The following is an 11,602-nucleotide window of genomic DNA, read 5'->3' as shown; positions in this document are numbered from 1 at the left end:
ATGTGACCCTGGAGCACAAAAGCAGTCTTAAGTCGCTGGGGTATATTTGTAGCAATAGCCAAAAATACATTGTATGGACCAAAATTATAGATTTTTCTTTTATGCCAAAAATCATTAGGATATTAAGTAAAGATCATGTTCCATGAAGATATTTTGTAAATTTCCTACCGTAAATATATCAAAACTTAATTTTTGATTAGTAATATGCATTGCTAAGAACTTCATTTGGACAACTTTAAAGGTGATTTTCTCAATATTTAGATTTTTTTGCACCCTCAGATTCCAGATTTTCAAATAGTTTTATCTCGACCAAATATTGTCCGATCCTAACAAAGCATACATCAATGGAAAGCTTATTTATTCAGCTTTCAGATGATCTATAAATCTCAATTTCAAAAAATTGACCCTTATGACTGGTTTTGTGGTCCAGGGTCACAATTGTGTCTCTTGCATCATAAAAGGCAACGGCGTCTACCTCAAAATCCAGGTAGTGCTCTTTCAAGCGGTACTCATCGACCTCTTTGGCTTTGACCTTCTTATCCGGCGGGTAGGATCTGTGCTCGGCTAATTCTGTAGAGACGTGCTTCAGCTTGGCCTCGTGGGACTTGAGCTGCTCTTCCTGTAACACATCAGACACATCAGCAGTATTCAAAGGTTTCAGACAGACACAGCACGTGCCATCAGCAGCATTTCACTCCCCTCTTCAGACCCACCTGAGACATGCGGGTGGTGGTCGCCGGCAGCAGCGGACGGCTGAATTTCTTCTGAGAGCCGATGGCGGCGGGGAAGGATGGGGCGGAAAACATGGCCGCCACCGAGTTGATTATTCTGATCCAGGACTCCATTTCCTCAGGGCTCCTACAGAGAAGAGATTGCATGTGTTCATATGACAGGGTTTCTGCAGACATGAACAAGTTAAATTTAAGACTTTTTAAGACCTTTTTAATACCACCTTATATGAAATTTAAGACCTAAACCTGTAATGGAAATACAAATTTTATTACATACATATATGTAATATTTAATGTGTATAAATTAAAAAGAAAACAAAATATCAATGCTGTAATAAATGGTATTTATTACTACGATATACAGTGAACTTTTCATGTCAGCAGACAATATTCCATACAAAATATCCCTGCAAAATAACTGCATCACTGAGATTTTTAGTAAACAATTTATTCTGAAACAATATTTTCATCAGTGTTCTATCAGCTTTTACATACTTAAATCTGCATATTTACCTTTACAAAGGCCTATGTTTAACCTTTTTAGATGTATGCATCATCTTACATGTCAAATTATTACATTGGCTTTGTTTGGAATTATTTTTGTTGGCGAAATAGTGCAAAAACAGGCAATATGGTGTCTAAAAGTCTCTTAATAATACTTCTAGTTTATTGAACTGTTGTAAAAAATCAATATCACATTTGTATATGGTAATTTTTGGAGAAAAACTTGATTAACTATATGAAGTGGTATAAATATACAAATTTTCTGCCCCCATGTTTTGAATTTGTGATCATTCTGAACGTATTTTAATGGACTGAATCATGCAGTGAAAGAGCGCACTAGACTTCACGTAATGCGTGCACACGTAATGCGTGCACTCTGTAGGTGTTTTGAATGTTTTTTTGCGTCGTGAGAATATTGAGCAAAATAGCTCACTTGTCATGGTGTTATTTAACTATATCATGTTATGAATAAACTAAACATTTTGAATTTTTATCTCAGTGTGTTTCTTCTGAGTTTGTGTGTGCGGTCACGCTCATTTGTTCTGAAGTCTCGAGACAAACAGAGTGAGCCTCAGCGCGAGCTTGTATTCTGTATTCTGCTAACTTACTGCGATTCTCTCTGATGACGCAGTAACTTACCGCGGGGAAGAAAAAATCTTCGGTCTGTCCAGTGATTGTAAAGTCATTAGGTCCGTCATTAGGTCCGTCAGACTATTATAGACTATAAAGATATTTTAGCGTCGGTCTGTCCAATGATTGTAAAGTCATTAGGTCCGTCAGACTTGAGATATTTTAGCGGTAATGAGACCAAAAATATTTAAGACCCATCGAATCCGAATTTAAGACATTTTAAGGACCCGCGGACACCCTGTATGAAGAAGACCATGCTACAGTCGTGCAAACTCACAGGATGAGAGCAGTCAGCCTTACGAAGAAATAAAAGGCCTGCAGGCAGACCAACGGAAGAGATAAACGAGGTTTAATTGAGCCTGAACTGAAGCATGAAATTAGATTTGGAGTTCAGAGTTTCAGGTCTGTTTCTGAAAGTGCTGGTGTCTGTGAGCAGCTCTTACTGGGCCTGGAAGAGGAACACTCTCCAGTCAGCAGTCTTGAGTTTGAGAACATTGGGCTTCTTCTCGTAGTCCATCGCCTTGATGGCGAGAGCATGATGCACGCTGATGGCGTTCTTCAGGTCGTCCTCTGACAGGGCCTTCTCCGGCTTATACTCATCCTGCAGGAGCAAGCACACACAGGACAAATCATGAACACGGACAGGGCTGGGAATCCAAGGAGTTTAACATATGTGACCCTGGAGCACAAAAGCAGTCTTAAGTCGCTGGGGTATATTTGTAGCAATAGCCAACAATATATTGTATGGGTCAAAATTATCGATTTTTCTTTTATGCCAAAAATCATTAGGATATTAAGTAAAGATCATGTTCCATGAAGATATTTTGTACATTTCCTACTGTAAATATATTAAAACTTAATTTTTGATTAGTAATATGCATTGCTAAGAACTTAATTTGGACAACTTTAAAGATGATTTTCTCAATATTTTGATTTTTTTGCACCCTCAGATTCCAGATTCTCAAATAGTTGTATCTCGACCAAATATTGTCCGATCCTAACAAACCATACATCAATGGAAAGCTTATTTATTCAGCTTTCAGATGATCTATAAACCTCAATTTAAAAAAATTGACCCTTATGACTTGTTTTGTGGTCCAGGGTCACAAATCTGGTTCAGATACCTACAGATTCTTTTATCACATCTGAAAATGTCATGCCTTTTGCAGAGACAACACAATAGAAAGTTGTGATGTTTATTATTGGTTTTTATATCATCAATGAGATCACTGCATTATTGCATCACTGTGTTGAATTAGAATCAAATACTGTTACTTTATGGTATGTGGATGCCAAACACCACCAAGCCGAGCCTGTTAATTGTGTATTTGAGTGAACAAGCTACAGTATATAACCTGACTGTAGTGGAGCTTCTTAAGTGAACGTAAAGAAATTATACTTTCGGGACTGTTTCTTATATTTAAGAACACTTAAAAAATGCACTTTGTAACAATTTTATATGAAATATTTTACCTTAGAGTACATTTTAAATCTAAAGGCGTGTCCTAATTTGTGTACTTTTGCACTATGATGATTTAAAGTATTTACATGGTTCAAAAAGCACTCTGAAGTTCAGACAATTTTAATATTTAAACTACAATACATTTTCATTTAATTGCAATTAACATGCAATTAAGAGTCAGAAAACAAGTTTGCACTTGAGTGTGTTCTTTTCCTCCAAAGTAAAATGTCTGTGTGAAATGAGAATGAGAATGAGAATGCTATCCAGCACATTTCTCTGATGAGAGTCGTTCGGTGTGATTGCAGCACAAGGGTAAATGGCACATCATTAGCTCTAATGCCACGGAAACAATCAGTCACCAGCACAAAAATATATGCACAGGTACGGCCTGCTTCTGCGCCAATATTTCATGCCTGTGACTTTTGCATGACTGCACAGCCAAGCAACTAACGCAAGTTCAAATGGAGCACATAAATAAACTATTGTAATGCTGAAACGCTTCTTTCTTTGATGGGCTCTGAAAAGGTTTGCCAGACCTGAAATAAATGCGTGAATGTGATTACGTCTCACATCTGAACCTCCTGGAGGAGAAACTGAATTATTATTGATGTTTGTGGGAAATGATGGAAATTTGATTAATCAGCAGTGCGAGAGAGGAAAATGAAAGAGAGAATAAACAAACCTTCTGCAAATAGAGGATCATGCCTTTCAGAACAGCATAGAAGGTTTTCCAGCCGCGTTTCCCTCTCGGTGCTAGAGAATACAAATAAAATAAATACAATACAATCATTTATTCGCAATTATCATATGTTACTCTTTTCCATTCAATAACAGTTCATAGTGACCAAGACTGTTAAAAGGACAAATAAAAACATATTACAGGCATCATAACTTATTCCAAGTCTTCTGAAGGCTTTGTGTGAGGAGCATACCCAAATTTAAGATGCAATTCACTATTAATCACTGTAGCTGTCAAATCTCATACTAGCCACAATCGGTATCAACCAAGCGGCAACCTCCCGCTCTCTCTAGTGAAGCCAACAAGGAAGTGACTTAAACTGTAATTCATCAACTGGCCGCTAGAGGCTGGCTGCAAAAGGGAGTCAATCCCATAGACCCCCCATGTTAAAATGCCCAACTTTACAGCAGAAAAAAATATGTTTACAGCCTGGTTCAAACAATGATTTTGGTCTATATAGCTAATTTTGCCCTTCATGACAACTGTGAGGGGGGTGAATTTTTTTATAACTCATCCGTTTAAATTATATTAAGCCTTAAAGTTCTGCATAATTAAGGGCTTGGCCACTTGAGTGACAGGTGGATTGCCGCTGCTGTCACCACCGTCGAGCTAGGTGGGCGTGGTTTCAGCAACCTGCTCCCGCCTCTTTGCCCATTTTCGATTATCCGGGACAGCCGCCTCCGCCCACTTTTGAGCTTCAAAAACACTCTTCGGAAATCTACGGGTGACATCACGGACACTACGTCCATGTTTTTATACAGTCTATGGTATCAACACACACATAAATGTAGCATGGACTACTTTTGTAGTGCTTTATGGAGCTCACCAGCATCTGTCCCCTTTCACTTTCACAGTATGGGATACAGCAACATGAGCATCCTGCTAAACATCTCCATTTGATTCCCACTGAAGTCTGAAATTCATTCCGTTTGGAATGACAGTACGTGTTAAAAAGCGTCAATCATTTCAGCAGTCTGTTCCACCTCTGAAGGGCATTACTTACATTTCTCCTGTCAAATGAATCCCTTGATAGCGTCTCTGTAGAACAGCTTTATTTACGGCTGTGCTATAGGAGCTCTGGGAAGCATCCGAATCCTTCACACCCCACACAGACTGAGTTCTCAGTAGTGCGCTGATGGCTCCTCTGGGACCCTGGCCTGAATGCTCTCAGCATGTGATGCAGCAGATCACTAAAGCCCTGCTGTTTTTATCCCGACTGTAATACACCCATGGACACGCTCATTAGACCGCACTGGCACGGCTGGTAGTGGAGACTCAGTGTGGCATGTCTACTAAACTCATGCTGCCACAGCTGGATAGTAAATCACAAAATCACAAAGCAGGGGAAGGTAGAAGGTAACCACTTCAGTTTACCCTGTTAGATGTGTTCAAACAACGGTTCAAAAGTCTGCAGTCAGTAAGATTTTTTAAATGTTTTTTAAAGAAGTCTCTTGCTCACCAAGGCTGCATTTATTGATCAAAAATACAGTTACAAACAGTAATATTGTAAAATATTATATAAGGGATAATCAACGGCTTGCCGTGCATTAAAGGATTTTAAATGCACGACGTGGAGGCAAAGAACCACCCGACGAGAAGCGGAAAGCCGTTGATTATCCTGCTTATTCCATGGTCATTTGCCAGCATTGACAACTTAAAGCTGTTAGCAGTATTTAACCAGAAGGGTAAAAATGACGGTTATTTTCGTCAGTTATGGCTCGTTAGCTCTAGCATTCTGCCCACTTCAAATCAGATACAGATACCACATTTATTTGAATGAATTATAGCATTTATTTGAATGAATTATAGCATTTATTTGAATGAATTATCGATCGATCTATCGAGAGAGAGAGAGATGACAGTTGTGTGTGTGAGTTACCTGTGTCTGCTCATCTCTCTACAAACAATGAAGCCGTTTAGTTACTTCGATTTTAGCTCGTTGCTGAGGAAGATAATGAAGTGATCTAGTATCTATACTATTTTATTCATTAAAGTCGCGGGGCAGCACCGACAACAAGTTTCGGTGTGTGTGCAGCACGATCTGCGATCTCCAACCTCTCTCCCTCTCACTGTGTTTATGTGCGAGCTGTGTGTGTGTGTGTGTGTGTGTGTGCATCAATGAAAGCAGCGCATTAATATATAACGGTGATTAAACTGACTTGGAACTACCTGTGCATTAAACGGTTCTAATGCATACCTGCCAGCCAATCAGAATCCAGTATTCAGACAGACCATGGAATAAAACAACTTAAAATATCTGGTTTTCTATGTATTTTATTCCTGTTATTTCTGTGATCAAAGCTGAATTTTCAGCATCATTACTCCAGTCTTCAGTGTCACATGATCCTTCAGAAATCATTCTGATATGCTGATGTGCTGCTCAAGAAACATTTCTGAACAATGTTGAAAACATTTGCTGCTTCATATTTTTGTGGAAATTGTGATACATTTTTTAAAGATTATTATTATATTATTATTATTATATATAAAAATTATAACATTACATATGTCTTTACTGCCACTTTTGAGCAATTTAATGCATCCTTGCTGAATAAAAGTATTAATTTCTTTCAATATCTCACTGACCCAAAACTTTTGCATGGTAGTGTTTATAACACAAAAACAGAACTATGTATAGTTTGTGAAAGCATCCTTTTAAACTTTCCTAATATATCAGTTTTGATCATATCAACTGTCAGTCTTTGAGATTCTTCTGCAGGACGAGCTGTAATCGGTGCGTCTCTTCAAACAGACACAACAGCTCAGCGGATTTCTAGTGACTCTAGTATCTCATTAGGGAGGAAAAATAAGTGGACATAATATATGAGAGACTACAGCCAAAATCCCATTTCACCATGTGTGCTTGCCAAAGCACTGAATCACACCTGCTTTATCCTTGTTCACATTACACAGCATTTATTTAATGTTCTTTCCCATCATTCCCTGCACACCCAGAAGCTTAGGTTATGAAGAGTCATAAAGTGCTTATGAAAAAGACATTTAATTACACAAATAATTAATAAACTAGAATGCTTCCTAAAATCTAGAAATAAAAGTCATTTGAATGACCTTGTCCTGCTAAAAAGAAGTCTTTAGTTGAAAACTGTTCAATTGTTCTCAATTTGAATTAAAAAAATGTTTAAATCATGGTATTTTAGTTAGAAAAATCAATTTAAACAATACACTTTTCACAGTATTTTTATTTTTTTATTACCGTTTCAAAATCGTGCTGCGTGGCTGCTGGATCATGTACACTTTACCCTCAAAACGAGCAGGTGTTGTATTGTAGATGTTTCAAATATACTCTGGATTAAATCTTACTTTTCTTCCCGTCCATGTCAGCGTGGATTTTGCGGGCCAGGAAGCCAGTTTTGTAGACAGCAGCGTTGGGGTCATGGGCAATGTCCAGGAACGGGTTACTGCTGCTGCTGATGCGACTGATGCTCTTAGTGTGAGAGTGATGGTTCTTATCCGCCAGCTCAGACAGAGACTTCTTCAGCTCATCTCCATCACTACAACACACACACATATATCCCATCAACCTTCATGCATGACAACTCTCCCACAGCCCTGACAATGCATGAAGTGTCTGTAGTGAGAGTCTGAACAGGTTTGAGCTGTGGAAACTCATTTCTGTAAGAGACTGATGTGTGGGAGAGTCCGCAGTCATTCAACATCACTGCACAAACACACTGACCACTGACACATAATGCACACCTGTGTCAAATGTGGCCACCTGACATTTGTGAAAATAAAAAGCAGGAAAAATCAATAGATTTCATCTAAATGCCATTTGTTAAAAATCGTTTCTTTTGCATGACAGCAAAAAAATTTAAGACAATTCATGCATCTTGATCGATCGCATTGACATCGGTATGCACACTCCAGTTTATACAAGATCACATAAATGTTTCTCTATACAACAGATATAAATCCAATGTACTATTCCTGCTAGTGAGTGTTTATGGTAGTTAGTGTTTTACAGTCACTGCATCCATGCATGCATCTATTACTGCTCGCTCATGTATGCATGGCAGAGCTCCTAAAAAACAAAGTGATGGTGATGCTATTCATCTCAAAGGTATCTCGGTGGGCATTTCCACTTGTTTTTTTTATAAATAAACAGGCACCTGTCCAATCAATAAGTGACTAAATGTAAATGTCCTCAGTGCTCAGTAGTAATCTAGATTATGTTATCAGATCCCAAAACTTTAGTACTTGTAATTAGATTATATTTCGTTTGAATTTGCTCATATGGTACACAACAATCACATTCAAATCTGTTATAAGCAAGTTAGGCCAAAAGTAATCAAAAGCTAGTCAGGAATACATTACATAAACGGAATAATCTGACAGATTACATGATCACACTTTATTTTAAGGTCCAATTCTCACTATTAACCGACTATTAACTATGACTTCTGCCACAATAAACTCCCTAGTTTGCTGCTTATTAATAGTTAGTAAGGTAGTTGTTAAGTTTAGCTATTGGGTAGGATTAGGGGATGTAGAATATGATCATGCAGAATAAGGTATTAATATGTTCTATAAAATTCTACTAAAGTGTTACCAATTACATTACTAACTACAGTATCTTATTATAGATAGCACCTTATTTACAAAAGTCAGCTATTTGCCTGGTGCAATTTATACTGTACTACTTGACTGTAATAATATTTCACAATATTACTGTTTGTACTGTAATTTTATGAAATATTTGCAGTCTTGGTGAGCAGAAGAGATTTTTGAAAGGTAGTGCATGGGACGATTTAACTTTAGATCTGTTCCTCACACACCTCCTCTTCTTTTGTACAGCAGGAAGAGTGTTTGATTAAAGCTGGGCAGTTGTAATCATGTGACAGTACAGCATGACCATCAGAGGTTACAACATTAACAGGCATTTAAAGTGGGTCTGTAACTTGACACATGCCACTAACCCGGCACTTCACGCTCACACACTTCAATTCTGTCTCATATTAACAGCTGAGAAGATGCTTTGATGGGTTTTTGACAAAGATTACAGTTGACCTGCTGCGTTAAATGCAAACACTCGGCTGGACTCGGTCCTGAAGGTTGGAGCTTCTGTCAGTCATGGAAAAGATCGTTGCTAGGAAACTAACAATCCCAATAGTAGCCATTTACCTTAGCTTGCTGTGATATGTTTGAAGCCTGAGACTACTACATTCTTTGTAACATTAGTCAAGTGTCAGGAGGCGTCAGAAAAGCTCAAATACTCCCTTTATGTAAAGAAGGATCACACAAAATATTATTTAAAACTGAAAAACATGAATAAATACTGAAATAAGAAACAAGTCGAGTTAGTCAGAACTGGCAGACAGGCTCACAGCAGTGTCTCTTGTCTCGGTAAATAAATGACCCTTTTAGAAGTTCCCATCCACTTACTCAAGCTGAATCACACCATTAACAGGCAGATGAGATGTACCTACCCACAAAATAAACAATCAACATATTTAAAATTCATTCATTTTATTTCACAATTCATTTCACCCTCACATTACAGCAGGCTATTTCATTCTCCCTCTCTATTCATAGCACTCGGTCTCCACTCACTCTGGGAAACCCTATAGAAACCCAGATAAATGATGATGGAGGCAGAGTATTTCAGCAAGATGAGAAATAAACAGAGCTAGACATAAATGACTGGTTCTGTATGTATATGCAATCTATGTGAACTGACTGCACTTCTCCACATTTAAATAAAACGTCTAATGAAATAAGGCTGCACACTTTCTGCACAACAGACACAGAGCAATACTTAGCATATCAAACCTCTGCCGGATCAGAAATGATGGCAAACAATTAAAACACAGATTGGAGCCGATGATACAAGTGTTATACCATATGAAATTAAGCTGCAAGCAGCAAACGTTTTTAAATGAGCCAGTTATTTACAGCTATTGACCAGAGGCAACTACAGTGCCAAAAGTTCACAGGCGCCACTGACCGGCATCCGTTACATATGTTTCCACTGGCTCCTTAAACCTGCTTGCCTCATACTAGGTAACTGCTACAGTTTTCAGGGCAATAACAATTCAATTAGGAAAGACTGCCACAAAACCAGAACTAGACTTCAGCTTCTCCTGAAGAAGCATAGCCAGACCGTCACCAACATGCTTCACTGCTGTCCTTATGAAACGCAGTGTTTGTTTTTTTGCCAAACATACCAGAACACAGGTGTAACAAGAAGTTCCACTTTTAGTTAATTGTAGTTTGCAGAAGCAGTAGAGCCTTCAAAGTGGTTTTGCAACCTTATTTGCAATGACTATTTGACAAGGGTCTTCTGAAATGTCCTTCCTTTGTGGTATGATGCCCTTTTAATATTTACAATCAATACTGTAAAGTTCACTCTGATTTAGACCAAATAATTGCTCATTAACCAAAGCAACCAAAATGAGTTGCACCAAATTTGGTTGCACCACTGGGTGACAACTATTTCACGTTTAAAGACTGAATAACTGGAACACTGAACACCAAAGAAATGAAAGATTTCTGTCCATTTTATCCCAAGACAATATATATAAATGTAATGAAACGACTTGGATGCTTAAACATGTTCTCAAAATTCATAAGACTTGTAAACAAAGACTGCATGCTATGTTTGTTTGTTGGCAATAGGGGTGTCAGTAGGAATTACGGGCCTTGTGACTGTATATTGCTCTTGGCCCCTCTGCACCCCTTATAGATCCACTGGAACGGCCGAGGATGGGGTGAGATGTGCAGACAACCTCCATTGGGTCAATATGCGCTCCTACACCCGTGTTTGGGCCCCGTCTGTTCCAGCCCTTAAAATCATCCTATCGCTCCACCCCAGCGCTCTTGGTTAGGAGGTTATGTAGCCAGTTATGTTACTGTCCGGCTCTCAAGTCAGTGACAATATGTTACGCTGTTTCTAAGAAGGCACTATTTTGGTGAAAAAGGAGAAAGCGGCCCTCATGGCATGGTCCCAGGTCACTTTAATATGCAAAAGCACTGCCAAGATACAGCAGCACTTGTCTTCACAATCGACTTCATTAGTGAATTAGCTTGGAACATTGGGCTATAGAAATTTAAAGGGACCACTCTCACGATGTCACGGGCACGGTGTTCCAGAGACCAGGCAGGACGACGAAGATGACGAATAAAAGGATATTTAATGATATGACAACAGGAGATCCAGACAGGGTAGACATCAACACACAGGGTAACATTCACAATAACTGACAAACTCGAATACCAGAGACAGTAACTGATAAAGGGCAGATAACGAGGGGCAGACAGGTGAGCACAATAAGGTGATTAACTGATAATGAGAACAGGAACAACCAAATAAGGACACAGAGGGAGAAACTACACTCAACAGTCCACAGGGGTGTGACAGATCGCCCCCCTCCCGGAAGGCGCATCCTTGCGCCGTGGAGACAGAGGGAGGGATGGAGGGGGACTTAGGAGGAGGACAAAGGAGTGGATGTGGGATGGAGACAGGGGAAGGCAAAGGGCTGGCAGGCAGACATGATAGGTGGAGGCTCCGGCAGAGGA

At 39.0% G+C, this 11,602-nt stretch overlaps 1 protein-coding gene across 2 annotated transcripts in view; it reads right to left on the bottom strand.

The window, feature by feature from the left end:
- The window catches only part of LOC107681482 (PH and SEC7 domain-containing protein 3-like), a 103,377-nt gene that overhangs the window by 10,829 nt on the left and 80,946 nt on the right, over positions 1 to 11,602 (bottom strand). For both annotated transcript variants that reach the window (XM_016477791.1, XM_016477792.1), the window contains exons 10-14: positions 7,388 to 7,578; positions 4,010 to 4,080; positions 2,309 to 2,466; positions 714 to 858; positions 476 to 619 (exon numbers count right to left, since the gene is read on the bottom strand). In XM_016477791.1, the coding sequence (XP_016333277.1) occupies positions 476 to 619; positions 714 to 858; positions 2,309 to 2,466; positions 4,010 to 4,080; positions 7,388 to 7,578 (709 nt within the window). The remainder of the gene's footprint in view (positions 1 to 475; positions 620 to 713; positions 859 to 2,308; positions 2,467 to 4,009; positions 4,081 to 7,387; positions 7,579 to 11,602) is intronic.

The sequence above is a fragment of the Sinocyclocheilus anshuiensis genome, unplaced genomic scaffold (genome assembly GCF_001515605.1).
Source record: "Sinocyclocheilus anshuiensis isolate Anshui unplaced genomic scaffold, SAMN03320099.WGS_v1.1 scaffold2567, whole genome shotgun sequence".
NCBI lineage: Eukaryota > Metazoa > Chordata > Actinopteri > Cypriniformes > Cyprinidae > Sinocyclocheilus > Sinocyclocheilus anshuiensis.
This window is presented reverse-complemented; position numbering and strand designations above follow the sequence as displayed.